Source organism: Nipponia nippon, unplaced genomic scaffold (assembly GCF_047370975.1).
Source record: "Nipponia nippon isolate SJK-2023a ecotype South Korea unplaced genomic scaffold, ASM4737097v1 scaffold_1, whole genome shotgun sequence".
NCBI classification, from domain to species: domain Eukaryota; kingdom Metazoa; phylum Chordata; class Aves; order Pelecaniformes; family Threskiornithidae; genus Nipponia; species Nipponia nippon.
The window spans coordinates 9,042,598-9,069,739 of NW_028262290.1; the positions used below are offsets into that span (position 1 = coordinate 9,042,598).

Below are 27,142 nucleotides of genomic sequence, written 5' to 3' on the forward strand. Positions count from 1 at the left end.
GTTATTTTGCTCATTTTTTATATCTGCTCAAACCAGCCCTGATGCAATATGTTGAAAACCTCCCTGTTTTCCTCAGTCCATAGATAAAAAGTGTCTTGAGTAGTGACTTGCAACAGGAACCTCATCTGTTGCAAACACTTTGAGCCTTCCTTATTTCTCAGAGAGGAAGTATGTGGCCTGTTTGGCAAATGCTGCTCTACATGACAGCGTGAACTTCACAACACACTCATTCGACTGGCTGCTCCTCGACTTGATCAGCTAAACCTTGCTGGCAGCATGAGAGCAGTATTATGACTACGGCTTTTTTGAGAAATACTGCAACCTGGAATATCATGCCTAGCATTTAAAGGTAATCATCATTACTCTGATACATTTTAGATTATCTGCATATGGGAACAACTTTTTCAATGTTATTTATATAAAAGAGAGTTCTATTTCATTACCAATGACAGTATTCAGACCATAGATTTTAAGTACCACTAAAGGTAGAAATAGAAAAGCCTGCCTTGATCCTTTTCATAAGGAGTGGTACTAAAGATAGAAGGGAGAAGGAGTGTTTCTACTGAAAGCTCACAGTAAGATAGATGCATAGGACCTTATGCTGAAGCAAACTGCAGCTCACTATAACCCAAAATATGAGAAATGTCACAGATTAGTGGGCTTTTTATTCAAAGTGTTATAAGTTTGCATAATGTGATATTTCTGTGTTGTTTCATAGTTGCATGTTTCTGTGAATTACCTTGATTACAGCATTACATTGTTCTTTCTAAGCGCAAAGGTACAAGTGCCTAAAAGCTGAAAGGATGCTCATTTTGATTAATGACAAATTAAGGGAAATTCACCAAAAAAGATACATCTCAAATCTAAGCTGCTTTTTTTCCCACAAGAAAAATAACAGGATGCTGGTGATTTCATTTTCAAGCTAAATGGGATTTAGACATTACCTCTGAACGTTATTGAGAATTAAATTTGAATACCTTGGCGGTATAGATGTGAATATCAGGTAACAAAAATAAAATAGGGTAGAGTATCTCAGGAATGATGAATGTCCTAATCTTACTGGTCTGAAGTATTCCTTGCTGAGGGGCTTTACTCGGGTTCTTATTTTGCCTTTTTATTTCTTATTATTTTCATTTCTTTATATTTACTAATTCTCAATCATTTTAAATATAACTTTGGAAAAGTTCTTACAAAGTGACAGACTTTCCTGTGCATCATGCTATTTAACTGCTCCACATACGAGTTTTCTCAGAGAACAGATTCTGTTAGAGAATGTGCTGCATGTGCTGCATGCAGAAACGGAAGGTGTAAATTGTACCACAGGTTTTTGGGACCCACAATGTAGGTCAGTGAGATTCCAGTCTTGACAGGTGAAGAGTTTGTATCTGCCAAGAGGTCTGCCACTGATAAGTAGGACAGAAAGAAGGACTGGGGCTGTAGATGTTTCCTCACCTTCCTTTTGGCAGCAAAAATAAAGCTGTAAAGATCACTAAACCCCACTAGTTGTGTGTTTGCAAACAGCTATGGCTGCAGCGACCGGCCTTCATTAAACAGCACATGCACAAGTGGAAAGGGGAAGGGAGGAAGGGCCAAAACTTGGAAGACTGCAAACGTGATCTTAATGGTTAAAATCTAATTTCCACACAAGCCTGAGGAGGTGGTCTGTGAGCAGAGAAAGCTGCCCTTACGCCTGCAGGTAGTTTGGTTTGCAGCCCAGCAGCACAGCGGTTCTTCCAAGCTGAAGAACAGCTGCACTCCTCCATGCAGAGCTTTGGGTTGATAAGACAAGGTGAGCTTAGAGTGTATCACCCCTCCTTAATTCTTCCCAAATCGCCCGCAGTGAATGATTTTCTTTGGATCTGGCATAATTATTTATATTTATTATCTGCTTCTACGACAGAGGGATGCCACCTCTACTCGTATCCCAAACTCTGTCACCAAGTTTGAGTGAGATGCAGTGCCAAGGAGCAGATTCTCCATTTCAAACGAATATTATCTATAAAGCTGTTATTGTTCCACTATTGATTTAAATGATAAAAAATCAGCTCAGCCACAAGATGCTCTACAGTTTTCTGTAAGTCTGTTTTTGCAGAGTATCTCAAAATTTCAGAAAGCCACCATACAGTTTAGCATATAGCGATGCAATGGATTTGTATTACACTGCCAATACTCAATATAAGCACAAGCTACTTAAGCCATTAAGTTATCATGCACTTGAGAGTCATGTGCATTGTTGTTTTAGAAATACTTAGGATACTACTTCATACACCGTTACTCTAAAAACAGTGATACACCATTCCAACGAGCAAGTACAAACAATCTTTTGCGCCCCCTGCCCCATTTCAAACAAAACTTCCAATTTCTTTCATTTCCATCCCATTTTCAAACGTGTGAGGGTTGAGCCATACCTCAGAGCATTCACTCCACAACCTTTGACTGGACTATAGGCACCTTTACTCTGCCCAAATGCATAGTGACAAGTGGCCTTAGTGGTAAAACCTAGTCCAATATCTGCCATTTTCCTTTTAATCACTTTGGATAAGTGAATCAACAGCAGTGGTCACAGCTTTCCACTTGCTTCTTTTTATTGAACACTTCTGCCATGAGTCTAGAGAACATCTTGAACTCTCTGTCCCTTTCAAGAATTTATGCTGCCACCAATGGTAATTAGTGACAGTAAAATAGCATGGAAAATGTAATGAGACACAGCAAACTGTCACGCTAGTGACATCAAAGTCCAAAACGTCATTGCTCTTCACAGTTACTGGAAGTACTTTATAACATTTGTATTTTCCGTAAGTCAGATTCTTCCATATCTAAAGTAGCAGCACCGAGCTGCACGCTCTGTCCTGTTGACTTCAGAGGTCTTTTGAGAAGAACGATGATTTGTATGGCAGAAGTGAGCCAGGCCAGTTTTGGATGTGCTCTGCAAAAATGTGAAGTAGGCACATGCCTGTTGTCTGGTACTTAATCTGTCTGGACTAGACTGCAAGTGGTTTAATTACAAACTACATATAAGCAACCTTCAAAAACCACTTCATGTATTTTTAAGCAACATTTAGAATTTAGACTCCTAAATATCATTCAGGAAAATGAAGGTGCCTTGCTCAAATGTGCCATGCTGTTAGAAAGTTTGTAAGTGTGACGTAAAGTTTTCAGAAGTCTTTCCATCATACAAATGCTACGTATCACTTTCCAAAGTGATTCAGGCACACCTGAAAATTGTATCCACTGTATCTTAAGAGTAGGAAAAAAGCCCTTGAAAGAACTCTATCACAAGTCTGATCACTAGTAGGATGACTTACTCTCCTGGCCCTCAAATACTGAGACCCAGAATAAAGGTGTACATGGAGATAGGACTCTATTATTTTTATTTTTCCATACTTTTGTGACACAAAATTCAAGTACTATTCTCATCTGAATAACAATTGTATGTGTTAAAATTATAGATGGGCATAAGATATTTATGCTGCCATGCTTGGCACCTATCTGGAATTGCACAAAATTTTTGGTAATTGCAGCTTGCTTACTGTACACTTAGCCAGATTTGAACTGCCCTTTTCAAGTAGTGCAAAAATGCAGCTACTACAGCACAGAGTTCAGCAGAAGTTATCTGTCCAGGTATTTATCCCACTTCTCTGGCTGACTTTTTCAGGCCTGTTAAGCTCTCTATTTCCATGCGCAGGAAATTTTGCTGGTGGATTTGAAGATGAGCCAGGAAAATTTATAATATCTGTAGCCAAAGTACTGGCTGCACTATTCCTATGCATATACCTCTTATTTTTGATGGGATACAACTGAGAGAAATGTTGAAGAAATTAAAATTGAGTCTTGCGAAAAAATATTCATAGTTAGGTTCAGGAAATTATAATCTTGCAAGTGCCCGCCAAAATTAATTCCGATTTTAGTTTTAGAAACTTAGGTGCATTTAAATGGAGAATAATTTTGTGTTTTCTATCAAGAGAGACCTTTTTATTCAAACGTGAATATCCAAATAGTTTATTTAAATTTAAGGCTACTTTTTTATTCAGCTTCTAGACTTCATACATCAGGCAATGAAACAGTTTTTTGTTCCTGTGAAAGCAGATTTCAGACACTTGTCAGAAAGACACTGGCACAGCTGCATCCTACAGATGTGCCACAAGCTAGTTCCTGAGGGCAGGCAGTGAAAGGGTAATGTGCCATTTGGCCGGTGAAATGGAGACTTCTAGCAAAGAGCCTTTGGGAGCAAGCACTAAGAAGCTTGAAAATCAGACAAGGTAGAGTCAAACTGTGCGTTACCATCTGTTTTAGCACTGATCTACTTGCATTTGATAAGAGACGAATTCTCTTTCTTTGGAACAGCATTTTATTTTGCAGGGTGTCTTCCTAAACACACCGTAAGACATCAAAAATTTATGGTATTAAGCAATATACTCAATTCTGCCAATCTTATTCCAAAAGAAAATTAGTAATAAAGTCTCACTGATTTCAGCAGTACTGCTTCTCAAATTAGACACCTGTCCAGCTAACACCATCAGGCTCTAGCCTGTTGTAAGTAAAAAGCAGCATACCGAAGGCAGTAATAATCTTTGAAATATTTAAGCTAGAAAAGACTGAAAAACACAGAATACCCACATGATGCTGCTAGAGCTCCTGTTATCATTTTCACAGGGCAACTGACAGAAATATATTTTTTAAAAATAATTACCTATCAGCTAGTGGTGTTGAGTTATTTTGCTTTAATGTACAATTTCAAACAGATATAGCTTATTCTCCTCTGCCTCTGAAAATATACCATAGCATGAGACACCTTCCACATCCAAAGGGTTTTTCTCTCTTTCTTCTGCCAGAGAGAGTTAGGATGGGTGCAGTAAAGCCATGAGAAGGAACTGTTCTTCTCACAATATTTAGTTCCATGACTGTCTGATACTGTTCCTTGTACATCCACCAAGACTTTTTAAGACAGGTATCTGAAGAATTTGCACCACTCGCTTTATGCAGGAAGAGTGTTTTGAAATCAAACATTTTGAGGCAAGGTGTTACTTTAAAAAAAAAAAAAATTTGAAAAAAAGAGGAAAAACAACAGTGCCCACATTCGCTGAGGGCACAACTGCATCAGAAAAAAACCCACTGAACAACGTTCTTAGTGTTCCCCAATAAAGCAACACAATATACACGCAACACTGAAAAGCAGGTACGTCAATCTAATTAATTTCTTTGCAACTTCAGAACTCCAAATGCTGAAAAGAACATTTTGTATATGAAATGAGTTTACGGGCATGGCTTTGCTGTGACTTCCTATTGTGCTGAGGTACTGGTAATGGAAACTTTTACTGCATTGCGTTCTTCTGAGCAACTTCCCTAGCTGTGGTTTTCTGCTATTCCCCTGATAAAAGCACCAAAGTGGTGAGAGTTTAGCAAGTATGTAAAACTCTCACATGAATTTGACACAAGAGTTCTCAAAAGCAAAACTGTATAAAATTGGAGACACCCAAACTAGGTCATTTCTCATCTGTTGGCACAGCAGGTGTTATTCTGATGTTTAATTTCAATGTCTCCTTTGATTTAGTTCTGAAGAGCTTTGACGGAATTAGAGAGCGCAATGGGAAATACTATGAAAACGCCGAGAGCCTCCGAAGAAACAAGTGTGCCGAGCCAAACGGGTAAGCACTCATTTAATTTCTTTCAAGAGAAAAAGATGTTCAGAATATATGGTACATTCGTCCATGTGTCTTCCTTCATCCACCTGACGTAGTAAAAGCAGGCAAGTGCGTGACTGCTGTGGGAGAAGGAGGGCATCCTCTAGACAGTGCTTATTTTTAGGTACATTCTAGCTCATTTTCCAAGAAGTGCTTTAATTAAAAACCGCAAATGTTAAAACTATTATTTGCTGGTGCTCCTTGAAAGATGTTCCTTCCAATTCAGAAAGCACTAAAGCACTACTTCAGAAACCAGCAATACTGTATTTTGACATACTCGCATGTGATATTCTATACAAATTTCTTCTTGAAATTTGGTTTTGCTTCATTTAAGGTTAAAAACCTTAATGATATTATGATTGCACTGATCCTGAAGTCCACTCTTAGACAGTTGCATTAAAAGTAGCACACAGCCAACTTGTCACCAGGTTTATCAATAAAAGTTGTACAGACACACATTTCACAGGCCAAGCTGCCAAAGGGGGATCTAACACATCTGCCCTATGCATCCACATGTGAAAAAATCAGGTTGCAAAGCCCCCTCCATAGGCTGGTAGAGGTCATGCATCTGAGGGGGAAAGCAAGAGGGATTCAGTGACCTGCTACTCCCAAACTGCAAGTGTGTAGATGGAGAATCAGTACAGCCTCAGCTCTCATGCCACAACACAACAGACAGCTGGTACAAGAGCTGCAATAAATCACTCCCCAAAGGTGAGGAAAAGAAAACAGTTTGGGGGTTTTGTTTTGGGTTTTGCTTTTTGCTTTTTTTTTTTTTAGAGGGGGAAGGCATTACTCAAAATTTTTGGGTCTTCCATGAAAGATGGTCCAGTTGTGCTGCTCATTATAATAAGGATAGGGAATCAACCTGGTTTCATTAAGTGCTGGAAGGAAACCCAACCCTGCTTTTAGCATGGTCAAGAACTAGCTAGGGCAGCCATGTAGCCCTAGGTCCTAATAAAGCAGAGACCACATACTGTTAACAGTTACTCAGAGGCCCATAACAGGAACTGATAATTTATTTTTTTTTGTGAAGAGTGCCTTATGTTGATATTCCCAATAACTGCTGTCACAAATACCATAACTATCAAAACAGAGACATGCACACACTCAGAGCAGGACCTCGCTGATGAGCAGGGGAGTGAGGGTGTCTCTGCCCTGGCTGTGACCAAGTTTGTATTGCCACTGCACATGTTAAAAGTCAGTATTTAGCAGGGCTAAAGCCAACTGCATCCCTTCCAGTGACATAAATAGAACATATCCCTAAAAGATAACTCAGCAAACATTGATAGCACAGAAATTACAAGGGGAAATTACCCATTTAAGAATTCAGGGCTTGATCTGCTTGCACTTTCCTACATGTCTAGCACTTCTAGAAAGGTGCTTTGTCAGATCCTGCCCGACCTTCTGTTGCCACTTGGGGAGGGAACAAGTCTCCCATAGATGCAGTGGCATCTGCCAAGGCCGTAGGGATGTCTCAGACACTCACAGCTGAAATTGCACTGGATACCTATGTTTAAGCACTCAAAGGCAGCTTTTCAGCCACAAAAATGATCAAAGTGGTGGAACGCCTGTCCTACGAGGGTAGACTGAGAGAGTTGGGGTTGTTCAGCCTGGAGAAAAGAAGGCTCTGGGAAGACCTTACTGCAGCCTTTCAATACTTAAAAGAGGGATTACAAGAAAGATGGGGACAGACTTTTTAGTAGGGCCTGTAGCAATAGGACAAGGGGTAATGGTTTTAAACTAAAAGAGGGCAGATTCAGACTAGATAGAAGGAAGAAACTTTTTATGATAAGGGTGGTGAAACACTGGAAAGGGTTGCCCAAAGAGGTGGTAGATGCCCCATCCCTGGAAACATTCAAGGCCAGGCTGGACGAGGCTCAGAGAAACCTGATGTAGGTGAAGGTATCCCTGCTCATTGCAGGGGTGTTGGACTAGATGGCTTTTAAAGGTCCCTTCCAACCCAAACTATTCTATGATTGTATGATTTAACAGCCTCTTTGGATCTAACTCAGTCTGGATCAGACCAACATCTTTCTTAATAGCTTAGATGTTGCTGATTTGGGGAATACAAACTTCAGAACTGTCATCCAAATCCAATGAAAACAGACTTTTGAAAAGGAACTTGGTGCTAAAAGAATATATTGAGGTTAATCCAGTGAGTTTGTATCTATTTATTTGTCTTCCTGAGCAGATCAAACTCCAAATCACATCCTCAAACGCAGAGGATTTCCCCCAGGCCAGGAACAGCCACCTTTGATTTAAGTGAGGTGGAGGATCCAATACGTGGACTTAGAACAGTCCAAATAGTTATTAGGAAAAGCAGGTTTTACACTGGCTCATTTCAGCAGGACTGAATAAAATGAAGGACTGAAACAGAAGGGAGAGAAAGAAAGGAAAGAATATCCAACAAGAAGGGGGAAGAAAAGAGAAAATTGGAGTCTCCACACTTGATCTGCAGTGTGAATGTGTTCATCAGACCCCTGTAAGCCCCTCGTGCTGCCTGAGAGCTGCACTGAAAGCAAAACCTTGTGCTTTCCTCACCTCCAGTGCATCAGTCTTGGTCCTGAGAAAGGGAACAGTGCATAAGCTGCATTTCCCAGGGAGGCATTTGGACTCCAAATATGACTGCATTCCGTCTGAACGCACACTGTATGGGCACCACTGGCGTAACGTAGCTACTGATAATGGAGTAGCTACAGCAGCAAGGGGTCATCAGGGGTTGTGAGCACACCCCCTCCTCTTTCCTCTCTTGGGACCCTCAATCAAGGGTTAATCCTTACTGAGCTGCACCTGCATAACTCTCAGTTCCCAAGTTGGCTGGTTTAGATCTAATTTGGGTATGCCAGTGTGACTCTGCAGCCACACCTTACGGCTGCTGCACAGACAGTCTCCCAGACACACACGAGTGCCCTCCTTTACCCTCTCTGGTATACTCCATGCCATAAATCACAGTATTTCTGCTGGACAGTAAAGCTGGGAGGATGCAGGCAGCTGAGCTCTGAGCAGCTCATTCCTACTCCAGACAGGGACCACACTCATGCACAGCACAGCATTTTTTGAGGGCGATGAACTGGATCTGGATGCTCTGCCTATGCTTTCCCTTCTCTCTAATCGTGCTTCATAGTCCATTCACAATGAATAATTTGAAGCCTGCAATATTCGGTATCAAACTTTGCAATATATCCAGGGATGCAGACATCTAAAACTAGCATGTATTTCATATTCATTTCCTACTCCAAAAAAAACCAAACCTCAAAACCAGAATTAACACCTGATTCAGTGGAAATGACTGTGCTTCGATCTTTCCACTCTAACTTTTGAGTTGTTCCATTTCAGATGTAACCTACACTCGCACTGCAGAGGAGAGTTTGTGTTAGAAAAACTCAGGCAAATCTTCTTTTTTCTTTTACAAGTTAGAAGTGTAGGGAGCTCATCAGAACAAATCTATTAGATCACTGTGAAATGCAGGTGTGGAGAAACAGTGTAATTTGTTTACTCCTTGTTTTGAGGCTTTTGTGTTTGAAAGGAGCTAGTATGGGTTCTGTGAATTGCTGTAGAGCACGGTGGTGTATTTTACATGACAAAAAAACCCAGTGAGGTTTGACTTAAATACCAATTAAAATGAGGTCTTGTTTGTGGAGCAGGAGGGTTGAAAGGTTTTGGGTAGTACAAACCCCCTTTACTTTCACTCTAATATAAGTACATGTAGTTTAAGAGGTAACGTTTGCATGGATGTGGCAGCCAACACTATGATTAATTCCTTCCTTTCAGAACTACAGATTAATGTGCAAAATTGAAAGAAAAACGAATACAAAGATGAAAGTGTAAGCAAAGTAACACAGATCTTGCTAGAGCAGAGAAAAAGTCACGTACCCCGCAGTGCGTAACGAAATGCAAACCACTGGTGTGCAAGGAAGGAGAGCAGAAAAGCACTTGTTTTCCACCCTTTCAGTATGGAAACAAAACATTTCTAAATAAACAGCATAAGTTTAAAAAAAGCATTACTAAAGGCATTGTCATTAAGCTAAAAAAAAAAAAATGACATTCCATGTAGAACTGCTGTCCAACAATCTGCAATGAGAAATTAGGTGACAGAAGTTTATCCTCATTCTGCAGTTCTTACAGTGTACCTTCTGACACATATTTCTTGTAGTCCTGGGTGAAGATTTTGCTTTGTTGAAAAAGACCCAGCACCAATACTTAGGTCTTGTTAGCCTCAGGTACTAAGCAGTTTCATAGACAGAGAAGGTATCTCTTAATTTTTAGTGTAGAACAGGGAAGCAATCAAAGGCATGCTTAGCACAGAATTTCTTCAGTATTGTTGAACTAATTGTATAATAAGTTACAGTAGACTAATCACGGCAGTTGGCTGATTAATACAAAGGTACTGGACTAGTCCTGTTTAATTCAGTGACACTAATCAACTAAGAAAACCATGGCAATACACCAAACACACTGTCAAACTAATCAATGTCTCTACACATCTGTGTGTCCATAAGGATGTTCACTAACTGTATTGTGGGGCTACTTCAATGGGCAAAGGCTAGCAAGACTAAAAATGCTTACAGTCATTTTGAACATTAAGGTAAAATGACCCACTACTTTGCATAACACAAGTCCCTATAATATAATAACAATCAGCTACTCAAAATCAACTGAGAAAACACTGTTTTTTATTTCCTTTAAACCACAGATCTGAAATATTTTCCTTAACATTTTCCTTAACACTTATGTTCTCACTATTACTGCTGTAAGGGTAACAAGTTGTCCTGTTTTCAGCTGGGATAATGGGGTTAAACTACAACACAAATGTAAAATATCTCCTCTTGAAAATATTTCCTTTCTGTAGACTTTCCTTTCTGTGTTCCTTTCAGCCTTTCATTGTTATTACTGTGAGTTATTTGTAAGGCCCTGGGACACAGAGGCTGAAAACACAGAGCCAGTCTCAGCATTCATTCAGGATGCTGTTTCTAGGTTTTCCTAAAAAACTCTCTTCCTTAAAGACAAGTTGACGAGGAATCTATATTAAAGGAGAAAATCTAGCAAGATACAGAAGTGTGTCTATCTCTGGGTAATGTCTTTCTCTCCTCCCCTGAATTCATTCCCATTTTTGCAGATGTTGAGCTGCACAGAGTGGGCAAGTATGGAGATCAAACCACCTCTGCAAATGTACTGCTAGATGGTATTACTAAGGAACAGGGCTCTGATCCTGTTGGAAGCAGAGGGAAAGCTTTGTCTCCCCGTGTGCTGAGGGTACTGTGACGTGCAGAGGAAAGGGACCCACTTCCAGGAGAAACGCAGACAGCGTATTGCACAATCCCTCTTGCCAGGACTTCTGCTAAAGAGCTCAAAACACCCAGCATGATACATTTCTGAATCTCCCACCTGTCAGCATTTACTGGGCACCACAGATTCCTGCTGGATGAGGAGCTCTTCAAGGTTTGATAGTCCCAGTCTTGTGCAAAGTGCCTCCTCCATCCTTCATAAACCCAGGAGACTCAGCACATGTCCTACGCAGTGCTGCAAGGCCCAGAGTCATCCCAACTGATGTAAAAGTTCTTATCTCTTTACTGACCTCAGTTCTGCAAATTGCAGTTGTACAATGATTTAATTATAAACACCCATGTTCCTTCTCTTCTTTAACTGAAGATAAGGGCATCATGTGCTACCTCTAGTACAGTTTCCACACAAGGGGGGAGAACAAAGCACTCTGGCTGTTCATCAAGCTAATTTTAAAAAGTGATAGGAAACAGGCAATAATGGCCACAGTCTCATTGCCCTCGATCTAAGCTAATTTCATACCTTTAAAAAGTATCAGTGGTGTTATCTGATGGAACAATTCAACATGCATCTTCCTTTCCTTAACTGTAATGCATGAGCTTGGCTCAAAATTGTAGCTGGAGGCATTTAGAGACAGTGGCATTAATCAAACCAGATTACTTCCTAATACTATAAATGCTTACTAATTTCTCTACTTTCAAACTGAAAATGTCCTTTAAATATGGTAATTACTAGAAAAAGTGGTCTAAATTTAGTTGCTTACAATTAACCAAATGACTTTTTTTCATTTCTAATATCTTCACATTCTTCTTATAAAGTTATAGGTTCATCTTTAGCTCTTCATGTTTACCAAGTGACATTTCAGAGTGAGATTTTTTTTCCCATTTGACCTACTGGGTAAAATATAACATACATAACGAAAAATCCATTTCTGCTTCAGAACTCTATCTTGTTTTTAAGTGACATTTTCTTTCTTCTTTAACAGGTCAGGAGAGTGATTTCCTTGCTGTCCTCTATGACTATCCTTCAGCAGACATAAGCCAACCTATATTTCATGTAGGGGAAAAACTACGTGTGCTATCAGAGTAAGTTGATCCATTTTTTTAAATTAGGTTTTGCTACAATTGATGCAAAGCTCTGTTTTATGCACCTGGCCCAAACTGGATGCAGTTCAGCAAAATTTGTTCAGAATTTGCAAGGAAGGATGGTTAGCCATGGTGAAAATTTCACTATAGTTTAAGGATTTGGGATTTCAGATTGTTCTTTGATCCTTGGATTCCTCTGACATGGTTTCTGAGGCTGGATTCAGGCTCTATTCTGAAGTGGGACTCAAAACAGAATTCTGCTTTGAAAAATGATTTTGAGAGACTATCCCTCCATGTTAGTGGAAAACAGAGTAAGAGCAAAAATAGTTTGAATCACACAGAAAAGGAAAATTATTCTGAATTTCTCTATGTCAAGTGTGTCTCTCAATTCCTCTCTCACCCTTTTTATCTAACAAATCATTTATGATTACGTCTTAGAATTTCACCCTAGATTTAAGGCAACTCTAACAAAAATAAAATAAAAAGTAACTTTTTTTTTTTCTTAAATTTTTTAATTGATTCTGTGTTTTCTTAGTGGGGGGAAAAAAAAAAGTCAAAGATTTCCCAGCCAGTTCCATTCAAAAATTTCTGAGCCCCAGAAGGAAGTAGGCTTAAGAGCACTGGTTCAGACTGACCTTAAGCATAGTGCAAATATTGCCATGCACAAGAGTGAGCACACTTCTTGAATAATGGAAGACAGCAGCCCTGATATTTTTTTATGCACAACTTGTATCGACTCACAGTGACCTCCTAGAAGTTACTCAGCCCCACAGCCACTGTTTGCACTGCTTAAACAGAAATGAAAGATTTCATTTTTGCAGCTGGTGGAGCAGATGGATTCAAGGGGAGACCAGATACATTCATAGCAGAGAAATCCTCTGAGGATTTCTAAATTCATTTAAAAAATCTCTACCTGAGGAAGTCAGAGCGTCAAATAGTTGGAGGACAGAAGTACTCAAGAAAAGCATCACACAGGACAGATGAATTCTCGGACTTTCCTCCAGGCCACCGTGACCTACAATGGCCGTTGTCAGCAACAAGATATGGGCCTATGCTGACCTTTGGTCTGACCCAGAATGGCTGCAGTTATGTTCTGCTGACAAAGTGCTTTCCCTGCCTCCCTGAACCTAGAAGTCATAAGGCTCAGACTATCACTAGATGAATTTTCTGCAGATGGAGAGCTTCCCTAAAACAGGGGAATTCTTCTCTTGTAACTTCTAGCTGTTTAAACCTTGCTGCAGTTTGCGTAACATACATGACATGGTACAACAATTGCTTTAGTTTGGAAATTCCAGTTTAAAGTCTCACTACCAGCTTTCATCAGCTACGAGCCCTCACAACACCACATAACTACATATGCCCGTATCAATGGGAATTATATGTGTGGCATATCGTACACATACATGGGCTGCATAGTATCACCTACTGGATGAACAACTTCTAAAAGAACTAGGCTTCTGTAGCAGCAATTTTTATCATGTTTGTCTGTTGTGCAGTGATCAAGAACTTCTCCTAATAGTAAATAAGAGCCAAAGCAAGCCTTGATGGGAACTTTCCTCTTCCTGTTTTAAATCAGCTTGTTCACAGAAGACAAGACACTCCAATGCTCTATGCAAAGCATAGTGTCCTTACGAAGGACCTGTTCTTTCCTAGTGGGCTATGTGCTGATGTCAATAGGGACTGTTTGCCTGCAGACTCTTGCTGCGCATAAGCTGTAGATTTAATCTTTTTCTCAAGTTGTTGAAAGAAACAAAATACAGTGTAAGAGAAGAGCAGTATGGCAGGCACGACCAGAGCATGAGGGATGAGGAGTCACCACGGAGAAGCCAACATAAGCAGGCAGCATGTACTACTATTATAACAGCAGCTTTTCAGCCTTCTACCAAGGCAATTATGTGCAGTGGCCATCAGCCCCACCAGTCTTGCCAGGAACATGACATATGGAACCCCCATAGAAAATACAACTCCTCACAGATATTTGTGACTGCTCTGCGTTGGCAGGATTAGATAAGCACCACTGGCACAGTGTCTCACTCTCCACACTTGTCAGGCACCTTTCATTACCAGATGAACAACTGCATTTAGCAGTAGTCAAACCAGATGTCCTCCAATGATCCCCCCACTTTCTGTGGTTCTTGCCCCAGGAGAGATGTGCTGCTTTGGGACTTTTAATCATCACAGGAATTTTTCAGGGTTAGTAATATTACAGTTTGGAGGGAGGGAGATGTTGAGTCTCTCAGGTTTTTTGTTATTGCAATTCTTGGTTCTGCCTGGGAGAGTTGCAGGGAAAAAACCCAAAATATCTAAACTTCTTATAGATAATTTCATGTCAGCTGGAAACCCACAAACAAAACTTGTGGGGCTCTGAAATTTCCATCTCTGACCAGTAGATACTTCCCTTTTTCCCTCAGACTATACATTCTAGACCATGATCCCAGCAGCTATAACTCAGGAGGTTTAACCTAAGTGTTTTCAACTCAGTTGTTTTGACATACACTGAGACTCTGGTCTGCAGTCCGGGCATTATTTGGGAGCATTTATATGAATGTCCACAAAAACAGCATTCAAACACAAGACACACTATTATTTGGATTCAAACTCTTAAAGGAAAATGTGGAGAGAATCCATCAAGCATCAGCATCCTCACACTAATCACTAAAGCTCCACAGCATCCCTGTGAAAATTTTGGTTACCCTGCCCTTCCTAAGGGATTCAAAAGCCAAAGCTGGTGTTCAGTATCACAGCAAAAACCTAAGATATATCAGTGAAAAGACATATGTCTAGTCTACTAGTTTCAGCTATGAGGTCTTTTTTATTGGAGTCTGGTCAGCAACTCATTGAAGAAAAGGAAAAGAGCAAACCATGAATCAGGTTCTGTTAGACTGAAAACCTGTTCCCAGGCAGACAAGGTCCATTTGCTGAGTATTTGTACCCTGAGGTTACCGGAGTAACTACAGGGCTGCTCAGACACAGCATACTCAGCCATAGGCTGAATATCTTGGATACCAGTACAAGTCTAGCTGTGGGAAGGCAGAGCACAGCATGGTTTAACCACTGAGTATTTACCCTTCTTCTTTTAACTACAGAAAAATATTTTATTACTTACGTAATTTAAATGGAACAAATGTAGCTTATTTCTGTGTCCAAATTTAATCCTGATGTAGGTTTAGAAATGGAACTACTCTAAATGAAACAAACTTGGGTCCCTTTCTGAATACGTAGATTCAGGAACACAGACAGAAGGTTACAGGCTAATCTGTGTGTCTTAGCTAATTTCTAAAATGAGGACAAGCTCTGAAAGTACATCTGAAAATAGCCCTTCTCTTGCTTTCACACAGTGAAGGAGGCTGGTGGAGAGTCCATTCCCTTACAACAGGTCGAGAAAACTATATTCCAGGAAAATATGTAGCAAAGGTTTACCACGGGTAAGTAAATGCATTTCCTATAACCTTTCAATGCTACATTTCTACATATACTGCCCTGATCAGTTATTCAGTGTCATAATCAAAACCATGCCAATAGTGACTAGACAGACAGAAATTTTATTTATTGACAGTCTAAAGTAGTTCCTTTGAAATCTGAGAACACCAAATCCACATCTAAGTTTAGATTATATGAAAAGGCAAATCCTAGTTTTAAGTGCTGGAAAGGGTCAAAAACCCCTCAAATGTCATGTAAGATATTTAAAATACTTCTGTTGCATGGATTGATCTCTAATTTTAAGACAATGACAGAGAGACCCTATTTAGAAAGAATTTTTAATATTTACAAAGAGTAAAATCTAAGCTACAGTTGCTCATGAAAAGCAGACCAAAAAGAACAAATAGAAAGACTAATAAGTCATTCAAGAATGCAAACTCTTACACTGGAAGAGCTAAGGAAGGTTCAGAGGTTTCTTGTTGCCCTAGGCACCAGTCAGGAAAAAAACATTAAAGCACACACTTAAAACTTTTCTGGCAAAACTTTTAATACCTGTTTAATTTTAAGCATACAAACTGTGAACTTCACTGTGATTTATGCAAGTGCTTAAATTTTAATATGCTTTTATATCCTTTTGAAATAGAGATGCTTTCCCAAAGACAGGGCACAGGTATGGTAATGGAAGCTACTGTCTGAAGCTTCCCCAAGACCATTTTGCTAATAGCAGACTGGATCAAACACACAAGAACAACTTTAAAATAAAGTGCCAGTACCTCCTACACCAGTCAAGCAAGCTCAGTTACATGGTTAGACACCAGCTGTGGCAAAATACAGCAATGCACCAAGCTATGGTGAAAATCAGTAGGACTAAATCCACTTTCCCTTATCGACAAAGCCCATTAACTTAAATAGCTGGACTGTCCCCTAGCATAAGGAGAATAATTGTATTTTATTTTGGGTTTACTTACAATGCAATAAAATACAATTTGGGGTTAACAAAAGTGGTTTAAATGAAAAAGAGGGATTTAACTAGTGCCACAGATATGCCATCAATATATCACATGGATACGTCCCCAACAATTCAGACCAAGGCAGCTAAAATATTTTGTTTTCCCTAATAAGTCCAAACCTTATTTGCTCTTCTCTAAGTCTCACAAAAGTTAATGGAACTCAAAGAGAGCAAGATTTTCTCCATAAACTGAGGAAATATGCCTAGACATAGTTGAGAGAATAACTACAGAAAGCCACAGTGTTATTTTTGCAGTCACTTTTCCTGGCTAATGCTGCACTTTCATGGCCACATGCTGCTCTCTGTTTCACTGGTGTCCAAATTTCAGATTTTGTTTGTTCCTCCTTCACAGCTGGTTATTTGAAGGGCTGGGAAGAGAAAAAGCAGAGGAGCTTCTACAGCTACCCAACACCAAGGTCGGCTCCTTCATGATCAGAGAGAGTGAAACTAGGAAAGGTGAGAAAATACGATTTTTTCCCCTCTTGATCTCAGGCATTAACAATTTTACAGCTCTCTAATTCACTCCCTGTTCTGCTTCATATGGATCAGCCCAAAATCAGAAAATGTATGTAATGGGAAGGCAAAGGCACCCAGTGCGGCATGCCAGTCTTCACCAGTCACTTACGTTACGAGTGGTGCTGGAAACAGGGTTAGCGATGGCCATGGAAAGTTCCACAGGCACCAGCACAAGACACAGTTGTTTAAACATTATTATTTACTTTGGTCGCACGCAAAGCTTATGAGGCAGTGGGATTTTTCAAATGGAGGAAAAGTCACAGTTTTGCCTTGGTCCACAAAAGATTGCCTGAAGAAGCTATAAAATACACACCAAGCAGCGGGGGTGGCCAATAAGTGCATTTCCTATATAAACAGATGGTTCTTTTATTTACTTTTTAAAGACAACATGCCTTCAGTTTTATTTTCTTTCATAGCAATTCTGCTGCTACATGGAAATTGTACTGTACACACTTTATACTTTTATTCTCTTCGATGGGAATACATCTCCCATTGTGCAACATGATATCTTCCCTTTTTCTGAAGCACCAGAACACATCTTAATATCATGATACTACAGTTAGAAGGGAATAATAAACCATCTACTATGACCTCTTGCATACCACAGGCCAATTAGTTTCATAACACTTATACTAAATTCAAAGAAATTTAAGATCAAGATTCAGTCCTTACCAACTAAACACTGCACAATAGTTTTAAACAAAGAAACGGGAAAATCCGAGTTGTCATCTCCTGCCAGGACTGCATTATCAGGTATCAGCTACTGCATTATAGGGAGCTGACTAAATCAGCATACCAGCATATGAGTCTGGCCTTCCTCTTCAGAGGAAGGCAAACAACTTCTGGAAAGGTCTATATCCTTTACACCATTTCAAAAAATCCCATACTAGCAAAAATAAAGGAAAAACACACCAGAAATTTAAATTCAATCAAAATCTCAGGCCCTGATGTTGGGCCCTTTATTCCTTTTGTTCTACTTAAGTATATATATATAAAAATTATAGTATATAAGTAGAAATTAGGATGGCCACCCAGTTTTTTTCAGATCTTTCTGGGACTTTTTGGATCATGGCACCACATCTTACAGATACTCCTGTTGTGGTCACTGCTATCCATCCATAATTAGGGCCCTACTTTGGTGTAATTAGTTCTCCTCTTCCTCCAGGGTTATATTCCTTGTCGGTGCGGCACAGGCAAGTGAAACATTACAGGATCTTCCGCCTTCCAAATAACTGGTATTACATCTCTCCACGGCAAACCTTTCAGTGCCTTGAAGACCTTGTGAACCACTACTCAGGTAAAAAGAACTGCAGAATAAACATATTTTCCACTGGCAACTGTAAAACTATCAAAGGTCCAGAACAAGAAGTTTTGCCTATGTCTGCGACTTGCAACTACTGCCACAGAACAAGTAATGGAAAAACTTTTGGTTTATATCTTTTACTTTATTTTTGATCCTAAATACAAATATGCTACCCTTAACAGTACAACTGAAATCAACCCAAGAACTAAAGCTAAATAAAGATAGATAGGCTCTGCCCATATTGGTGTATGATATTGTATGGCCATGTCAATAGAGCTGTCCCTAACGCTATTTGGTGCAAACACTAGTGTCTAGCACTTCCCTGGACAACTTTTAAATACAGTTAGGAGGTTAGCACAGGCCAGGGATGCCCATTCCCTCCAAGAGCACAGCTAAAGTCAAAGTCTGGGTGTACAGAAATGTTAAGCTGAACAAATGCAAATCATGGTTCTGGGTCCCAGGGCCAGAGTTCAACTCCTGGCTCACTTTGTTTATCAGCATGGACATGTCTGCTACTTATTTTTTTACCATATAGACAGGCAGATAACATCAGGACATGCAAGACCAGGTTCTACAATAATATTTCTCTTAGGAACCACTACATTGCCCAACCTGATCTGCAGCAGAAAATTCTCAGAAAAGTTTTTAGTTTCTTTCCTGTTACTTTAGAGGAGTATGGGTGGATTTTATCAGCAGAAGTTATCTCATCTCAAGAGGCTCAAGCTTTTAGCTCAAATCTAGATTCAGCTGTCATTTTTACTAATATCAGTCCAGTGGATGACACCTATTTCAAAGACAGATTTCCAGATTTATGGCAATTTAACCTGTGTCAGAGAGATAACTTGACAAACAACACAATTAAGTGGCTGCAGTTACCATGTATTAAAATTAGAACATTATAGAATGAGGAACGAAGATTGCAATAAGTTAATTGCATAAAAGTTACAAGAGGACAATAGGTTCTGTGCTTTACTTAGTAATGGGTACACTGTAATTTTAAAAGTGTAAAGCTACCATATCTGCGTATTTCATAGGTAAATGAAAAAGTGTGTTGGCCAAAGAGTACTCTGATAGATGGGGGAGAAAAGCCATATTTACATTCAAAAGATGCAAGAGAAACTCTCAAGTCCAATGATATACACAGAGGAGTGAGAATTTGGACAGGTTTTTTTGGTTGTTTTTTGGGTTTTTTTTACATTTTAGTTCGGTGACACCTTTCTCCATTTAGAAGAAGCAAACAATCAAAGCCTAAAATTCAGAGTGGGGGGAACACAAAACTTATAACAATTAGCATTTTTATTTGAGTTATAGGTATAAGAAGAGACATAGCAAGATTTAGCTCTCCTCTTTCCCCCACCATGAGACGATACAGAATCTCATCCTGAAATAAGGCTCAGAGATGTAAAACACTAGCATTCAGCCACAATGTTCTCAACTTGGGCAAAAGAACATACGCAATGTTGCTAATGGAGCAAGGAGAAAAGGATAGAGAGAAGAAACATAGATGAACGTAACATGTGAACCTTGATTCATTCCATAGCCGCGTGCCATAGCAGAATAGGTGCACATACAATCCAATCTGAGTGTTCGCATCTTGCATCTGTTTTACACTCTGTGTGCATGGCTGAGACAATGGGAGGCAAAAGCAGAACTCACTGAGGACTCAGGAAACCTGGGTCTAAGTCCCTGCTTTGTCACAAACTTCCTTCTAGACTTTAGGCAAGTCACTTTTTATTTTTCTGTGTCTCAGTTCCTCACTTGTACTATGTGAAATATACCCCATGATAAATTAAAAGGCAAAGGTATGAGGAAAGGAAAATTTAAGCCTGTGTTACAGTGTCCTTGCTGAGAACACACGATTTGTTGACTACTACTACTGTGTCCAAAACTTTCTTTGAGCATGCACCAGGGAAGGAAAACAGTGAAGATAACAGTGAGCAAAGATTAACTGTCTGTGTATTCATTTCCCTGCTCAGAAGTTGCTGATGGTCTCTGCTGTGTCCTTACAACACCTTGTCTTACCCAGTGCACTACCAACACCAGCATAACGAATCAAGTTCCTCCGGTGGTGATGCGGAATAAAAACTTCAGCTGGAGAAATATTCACAGGTACCACATACAGCACAGGCTGACAGAAACAAGGTTTTTTTCCAGCCTTGTATATACTTGTAATTACAACACAGACAAAACAGCCATTTTCTTCTCCTGAGACCAGTTTTAAAGATTAGACAATCTTCAAAGCTGCTGACAGCAAGTTCACCCATGAAAACTGGATGCCCAGCTCTCTAACTGCTAATCTTGGTCTAACTTTGAAAGAAAGTACAGTTAACATTCAGTCATTTCTCCTATCCAGCTAAGAGTCAGGCCACATATGCAGTCCCTTTGGGACTCATGAGTCCTCTCCATCAAGGGGGCAGGAGTAAGAGCCAGGCCATAAAGCCTAGGCAGATCCACCACCAGCAGCACATTAACGTGCAATGACTTACAAGTGAGTCCCGGTAGTCAGAAATGGCTCCCCCTTGTTCACCTGGTGGCCATCCATGAAGCAGCACAAGTGCAATGAACACGTTATCCCAGCATAAATCTTTCCTGCTGTGTCTCTCTCAATGCACAGCCCAACTCAAGGTTCATGAGATTTCTAATATCATGACTGCAACTAGAGAAAGTAGGTCAGGTTTCAGAAGCTGGTGAAACAACCACCTTCAGAAACAAAAGCACCTCTTATTTTTGAAGCATAAATTTCCCTCCACTACCCTTCCTTCACAAAGTATATTCATTTGCTTACAAATGCAAGAAAATTTTGTTCAGTATCGAGGACGTTTTTCCTACAGATTAAGAAGAAAGAGAGAAAGTATATAGATGTTATTTCCTTTTCAGATGCCGAAAAATATTTAGATACTACTGTTGTACTGATTGTTTCGGAAAATCACTAAGTGACAGAAATGTTTGCTGATATATGAGACAGGAAATTTTTTATACAACAAAATTAACAGAATTTGGTTTAACAACTGTTAATATTACACTAATAGGCTCAGTTCGAGTAGCTGAAACGGTAACAAAATTTTGTTCTTTTAAAGGCTGGAGGTGACTGAAGATACTGAAAGCACCCTGGCAGCAATGGATGATTCTTGTCTCAGCTATGGCCTGAGGGAAAGTATCGCTTCCTACCTCTCCTTAACAGGGGATGACAAGGCTTCTTTTGCAAGTGCCAGGAAGAAGAAATCCCAATCTCTTATATACACAGGAAGCAAATGTAAGAACACCCTTCACTTGCCAGCTACATACTATGAAGACTAAATGTAAGACAACCGGGGAAAAAAAAAAACAAACAACTGAGGGGTTAGAAGAGAAACACAGAGCATCCTGCGGTCCTGCAGTCCTTCAACAGCTGAGAGATACGAGCACACCAGCTGATGATCAAATGCTGGCAATGCTTCTGAATTTCCTCTTCTGAATGTTAACCAGAGACCTTCTTAAGGGTGCTATCTCAGCCATGGCATATGCTGGGAACGTCCCCAGGGCACCTGAAATTAGAACCTGCTCGCAAGCAGGATAAACTGAGATAGACTCTAAGTCAAGAGCCGAGTGAGGCAGATGACCCTTCAGCAAGGGTGATGCCCATCATTGTACAAAGGTGATTGCGTAAGGAAGGACTAACTACAGCTCAAGAACTTAATTAAGTCTTACTCTGGTATTCTCCACAAGGCTGAAAACCATCTTTACAGAACCTACCTACACTGAGAAAAGGAGCCTTTTTCTTCTCCATATAGAATCATTCATTGTCATTGGTAATGGGTCAGAAAGTCATCAGTAACCCCAAGAAAGTATGTAAGATCCAGCATCCATGAAACACCTGATTATATTGACTCTGTACTTCTGTCATTTTTTACCCTTTAGGGGAAAAAATTAAAATCATTATTTTCCAAGTGGCATTTAAATCAACTGCTGGTAATGGCCTGCAGTGTCACAAAGTGGTCACAAAATTAAAAACAGGATTAACTCAATGAGGAAAGCAGTTCCTGCTTAGCCCTGAGCTGGGAGTACAGGCATATCCAAAAGCATAACACAGCTGCTCATAGTCTAGCAGATATACAACAGAGAAAAAAGGGGTTTTTAAGTGAAAAGTAAAATGTGGTAATATCATGCCTAACTGCAAAGGTAGGCTTGCAAAGGTGTGACCTTTTATGTGTAGAGGACCAGATTTTAACCTCATGTCCTGAAGGCACCTCCATATTTATGTATAATATTTATATTAATAGCAGATTTTTTTTAATAATTAAACTAAAAGAGCAAATCAGCAACAGCGGACGTTAAAGAGTTTTCTGAATTTCTTGTCTGAAGAGAGTTATGTCAAAGAGTAAAGACACATTTCATCAAACTGCTTAAAGATTTGCAACTGGGTTATCTGAAATTTCACAAATTAGAGGATTTTTCTCTATATATCTACTGTTTGCTAAGTGATAAAGGAGCAGCTAGCGTGGTCCTTTGAACCTGACTTGTGATTGCTTTCTAAATCAAGTAGTCCCTCATATCTGGGGGTGTAAAATGCTGCAGTCTATGTTCTTGAGCCAAGATCTTTTCAATCTAATATTCTGTCATACCTTTTTGCACAGATTCGAGTAATGAAGGTTTGGAGAGAGCGGGAATTGGGTTTCTATACATATATATATATATATATTTCCTCTGTAAATTCCTCTTGGCACAAATCTGTGTGCTCTTTAGATCTTGTAACAGCTCATTTGTACTAGCAAAGAGAGATTCAGAGATAATAGTTTACAGCCTATTTAAAATATTTTGGAACTTAAAGGATGAATGTAATTTGGCTGGTAAACATTGAACACCACAAAGCAAAATTAACTTAGGAACTCTAGGCGTTTGTATAATCTGTTTAATGTTACTGATTGTTAACATGTTATGGTGACTGCATTTTATCCAGTGAAATGTATATGGGGAGCATTACAGATTTCTAAGCCATGACTTGTATTTATTCATTAAAATAATATCAAGTAGTTACTTTGTATTGCTTTCAGAAAATGGAAAACCTAGCATGCAACTAGTACAAACACCCAGTCTTGCAATGACACTGCCAGAAGGTATCTTTGACGGAACACAACAAAAGAATCCAAGAGCCCATGTAACTGGGCAGCACTTGGAACATGCTCTGTAGGAAGGGGATAAGACATGTTCTGATGAAAACAGGTTCACACAATCACAGACTGGTCCAGGTTGGAAGGGATCTCTGGAGGTCACCTGGTGCAACTCTCCTGCTCAAGTAGGGCCACCTAGAGCTGGTTGCCCAAGACCATGTCCAGACTTGGAATATCTCCAGGGATGGAGACTCCACAACTTCCCTGGGCAACCTGTGCCAGCACTCGGTCACCCTCACAGTAATGACGTGAGAAGGTGGCAAAAACTTATTAATTGTGCCATAAAGGATGGCTGGATTTCACAGATGGTTATGGGGAAATTCTGTGAGGTCTGGCCATTTCTCACAAATAACTGAAAAACTATACTGGGGACCTTTTGGGAAGCACTATCTTGCAAGGGCCGACAGCACCAAGGTGATTCTATACAAATCTGAGACTACCTAAGAAACAATATCAGAAATACCAAATTTGGGTAGGGATGTAGCAAAACTGGGACCAATGGAGAAAAAAGTAATCAGAGGTGGTTGGTTTGTCTGAGAGGGAATGAGGCTGGTAAAGGGGAAAAAAAAGGAGATGGGAAATGGGGGAAGAAAGGGGATCTAAAGGGTAGCTAATCATAGGATCAGGGATATTTAGAGTCCATGTCAGACAGCCCTGCACCAGAATGCAGTATTTTTCAGTGGGGCAATAAATCTGCTCTTTCCACCATTGGCTGACCTGCTTTCATGGCCAGGAGGGACCTGGTGTCTTTCCTTGAGTTGGGTGGAGGAAGCCTGGGAGCTTTCCTCCTGACACTCGCCAGGGAATACCTGGAGGGGACACCCAACATATCTGCCCTCCACAGCCTCCTGCAAGAGATGGAGGCGATCCATACCATTGATCCACTTTTCTACATCAAAACTGCACTGGTAAATAAATCAATTAATCAAAAGATGAAGTCAAACACCGTGTTAATGCTCTTAAATGATTTAAAACAAGACCATAATCACTGAGACTACTTTTTTCTAATCATACTACTGAAAGATGAAATAAGTTATAAAAAGTGCCCATGACAGCTTTTCATTGATTTTGTACAATCTTTTTTCAGATCTACCCCAAAAAAATCTATTATAGGGCAGACATAAGAAACTCAAAGGCATTTTGCTGTTTCAGGTGCACATCTTCTTGTAGAGAAAGTTTCATACGTCGCATCTCTCTGCATGCTAAGAAACAGTATAATTTTTTTATGCATGACAAAGACCCAAACAAGGAGCACAAAACTAACGTTTGTAGAAAAGCTGTATTACTTAATGGGATTTTCCCTCAGGAAAGCTATATCTGGTATATATTCTCAGTTTCATGATTCTTATTCTGTGTGCACCTCCTTTTTTACAGTAAAATTAAAAGTATGCAATTATTTTGGTGTCTTGGAACAAAACCAAGATGCAGTTCTTTACAGAAGGTCCAGATGAAAAATCTGAGTAAACCAACAGTTGCATTCTGCATCACTTAATTACAAAAAAAAATAAAGCATATTTTTAAGCTACTGCTATTATTGCTTGCTTTTTATTTTATCAGTGTATTTCACAAGAAAACTAAAACCATCATGACACTGTGAGGATAAATACTTAACATTACTTTGAAATAAGTGGAGATCCTGCTTTTGCCAAGACAGTGGTCTGCACAGTCCCAGAAGTCATTGTTACAAACACTAGATTAGTGGGGAGAATTGATGCACCTGCCTGCTCATTGCACTTGCCACTGTTTTCCATTATTTGATGTCCTGCTGTAGGAGAAAGAAGGAGTTCAAACTTTATTTTATAAAAGAAAACATATAATGTGTAACTACACTCCAGAAATAACGATAAGCAAAGAGGTCCTTGCATTTCCCTTTCATCAGTTGCTCAACTGTCGAATTGCAAGGTATCCTGTTACAGCTTTCACAGGGCCCGAGCCTGAGCCATGTCAGTAAAGGGTTTGCAACTTCAGAGAAAGAGTAGGATGAAACTGTACTGTGAGAGAAAAGGACTCTGGGTTTACTAGCAAATTAACTGCTATGCCAAGAGCCAAGTAAAAATCTAGGAAATGTGTGAGGAATTATCCAAGAATGATACAAAAAAACAACTACTGAACAGCAATTTTCAACAACTTCCCTTGCCTGCCCCACTAGAGTGATGCAATTAAAATAATCTTATTGAGACATGGGGATGCAAAAGGCAAGTTATGCTTCCTGGAGCAAGGACACAGAGAAGAAAAATCAAGTAGTGAATAGAGATGTCACTATTTTCAAGGCAAGATTTTATTTAATTGGGCCCTAGGTTTCCTGGACCAAGAATTTTGTTCCTTTGCTCACTGTTCCAAGTCAACATTGCTAGCAGAGAGATTATTTTGTCCAAGTACCATTTCTGCCAGATATATGAACCTCCACTGAAGACTAAGCCTCATTTCAGAGCACACTACTCTCACCTGAGGCTGTAAAGATCAATGGTGGTATCAATGCTGACAAAGCTGACCTCAAAGTCCTGAAATTTGACATGGGAAGGGCTGTAAAAATATGGATCACTCGGAGTGACTGTGACAATAGTCCAAGCTGACAGCAAACAAGCCCGTGGGTAAACGGATTTCTACTCTTTCTCTGAAACTAGCTTTTTCTTTTAAATGAAATCTGTCATGAGATCAGATAAAAAGATTGGATACTTTAAACATGCGGATGTTTGGCTCATCAGTTTTAGAGTCTAAAAACTGCTGATCAACAACCGTATTTATGGAACAGAAACTAACCTGCTATACCTATAAGTTATGAAACAGGACTATTTATATAATACACAAAAAACCACGGTGACGAAAACCAAATTCTTACTATGACTAAATCAATCACCAAAGTGCATCTCTTGTACATCCTTGTGAAGCACCCAGCTCCTGGAGACAGCAGTCACAGGTGAGATGAAAAATAACTGTAGCAATAACAGCCCTATTAGTGCTGCCAAGGTATGGATGAAATAAACCCAGCACCCACACACTGCAACATCTTCATGTCACCCTAACAACATCCTTTCACAATGAAGTTGAAGTGGCAGGAATGGGACTTACCATCAACAACACGCTCCTAAAGAGGTCCATATCTGCTGTCTCGGTAAGCAGGTGAATGCTGGCAACATCTGCCCCGCCACGGTCAGCTCCTAAAGAAACCCGGCTTGGATCTCCTCCAAAGCTAGCAATGTTCTGCTGCACCCACTTCAAAGCTGCCAATTGATCCAAAAGGCCAGCGTTTCCACTGGCCTCGGGAGAATCTATTGTGGAAAATAAATATATAGGTCTGAAAAGGAATAAAACTATAGACATTTGAAGTTTTGATTAACTGTTACATTTTTAGCAGCTCTTTCAGCTGAACCTTGACAAAAACGATACCAGAGTTTAAAAGTCTGAAGTGGTCTCTTCCAAGGTCATCATTTCACAGATTGACTCCATTTCAGTTTTTACCACACCACCAGGCATCCCTGGAGGTGCCTAATTGTCTGTCCTGATGATAGAAAAATAACTCCTACTTCTAAGCTTCATTTGGACACCTCATGGCAGGAGACTTGAATCCAGGCTTAAGTATCCATAAATTAAGGTCACAAGATTCTTTTTCTACATAAGTAGCTTTATCTTAAAATGAATTGAAAGTAAACAAAAAATCAGTGTGTTTGCCAAATTCTCAAGTTGGAAGGGACCCATAAGGA

At 39.8% G+C, this 27,142-nt stretch overlaps 2 protein-coding genes across 2 annotated transcripts in view; one reads left to right on the plus strand and one right to left on the minus strand.

The window, feature by feature from the left end:
* TG (thyroglobulin) overlaps positions 1 to 27,142 on the minus strand; it is a 158,754-nt gene that overhangs the window by 41,147 nt on the left and 90,465 nt on the right. The window contains exon 41 of the mRNA XM_087733838.1: positions 26,511 to 26,710. Within this exon, the coding sequence (XP_087589964.1) occupies positions 26,511 to 26,710 (200 nt within the window). The remainder of the gene's footprint in view (positions 1 to 26,510; positions 26,711 to 27,142) is intronic.
* Positions 144 to 23,307, plus strand: SLA (Src like adaptor). Its single transcript, XM_009469792.2, has 8 exons — positions 144 to 349; positions 5,552 to 5,645; positions 11,947 to 12,046; positions 15,385 to 15,471; positions 16,828 to 16,931; positions 18,157 to 18,288; positions 20,271 to 20,403; positions 21,372 to 23,307. Exons 2-8 carry the CDS (start codon positions 5,585 to 5,587, stop codon positions 21,589 to 21,591), a joined length of 837 nt encoding a protein of 278 aa, XP_009468067.1. The 5' UTR covers positions 144 to 349; positions 5,552 to 5,584; the 3' UTR covers positions 21,592 to 23,307.

What these genes read in the sequence shown, in the direction of transcription:
- SLA (XM_009469792.2), top strand. Translation starts at nt 5,585, where the DNA reads ATGGGAAATACTATGAAAACGCCGAGAGCCTCCGAAGAAACAAGTGTG. An exon ending in AAACTACGTGTGCTATCAGA is followed by an intron (nt 12,047 to 15,384) that starts GTAAGTTGATCC and finishes GCTTTCACACAG; the next exon opens with TGAAGGAGGCTGGTGGAGAG. An exon ending in CCTTGTGAACCACTACTCAG is followed by an intron (nt 18,289 to 20,270) that starts GTAAAAAGAACT and finishes TTCCCTGCTCAG; the next exon opens with AAGTTGCTGATGGTCTCTGC.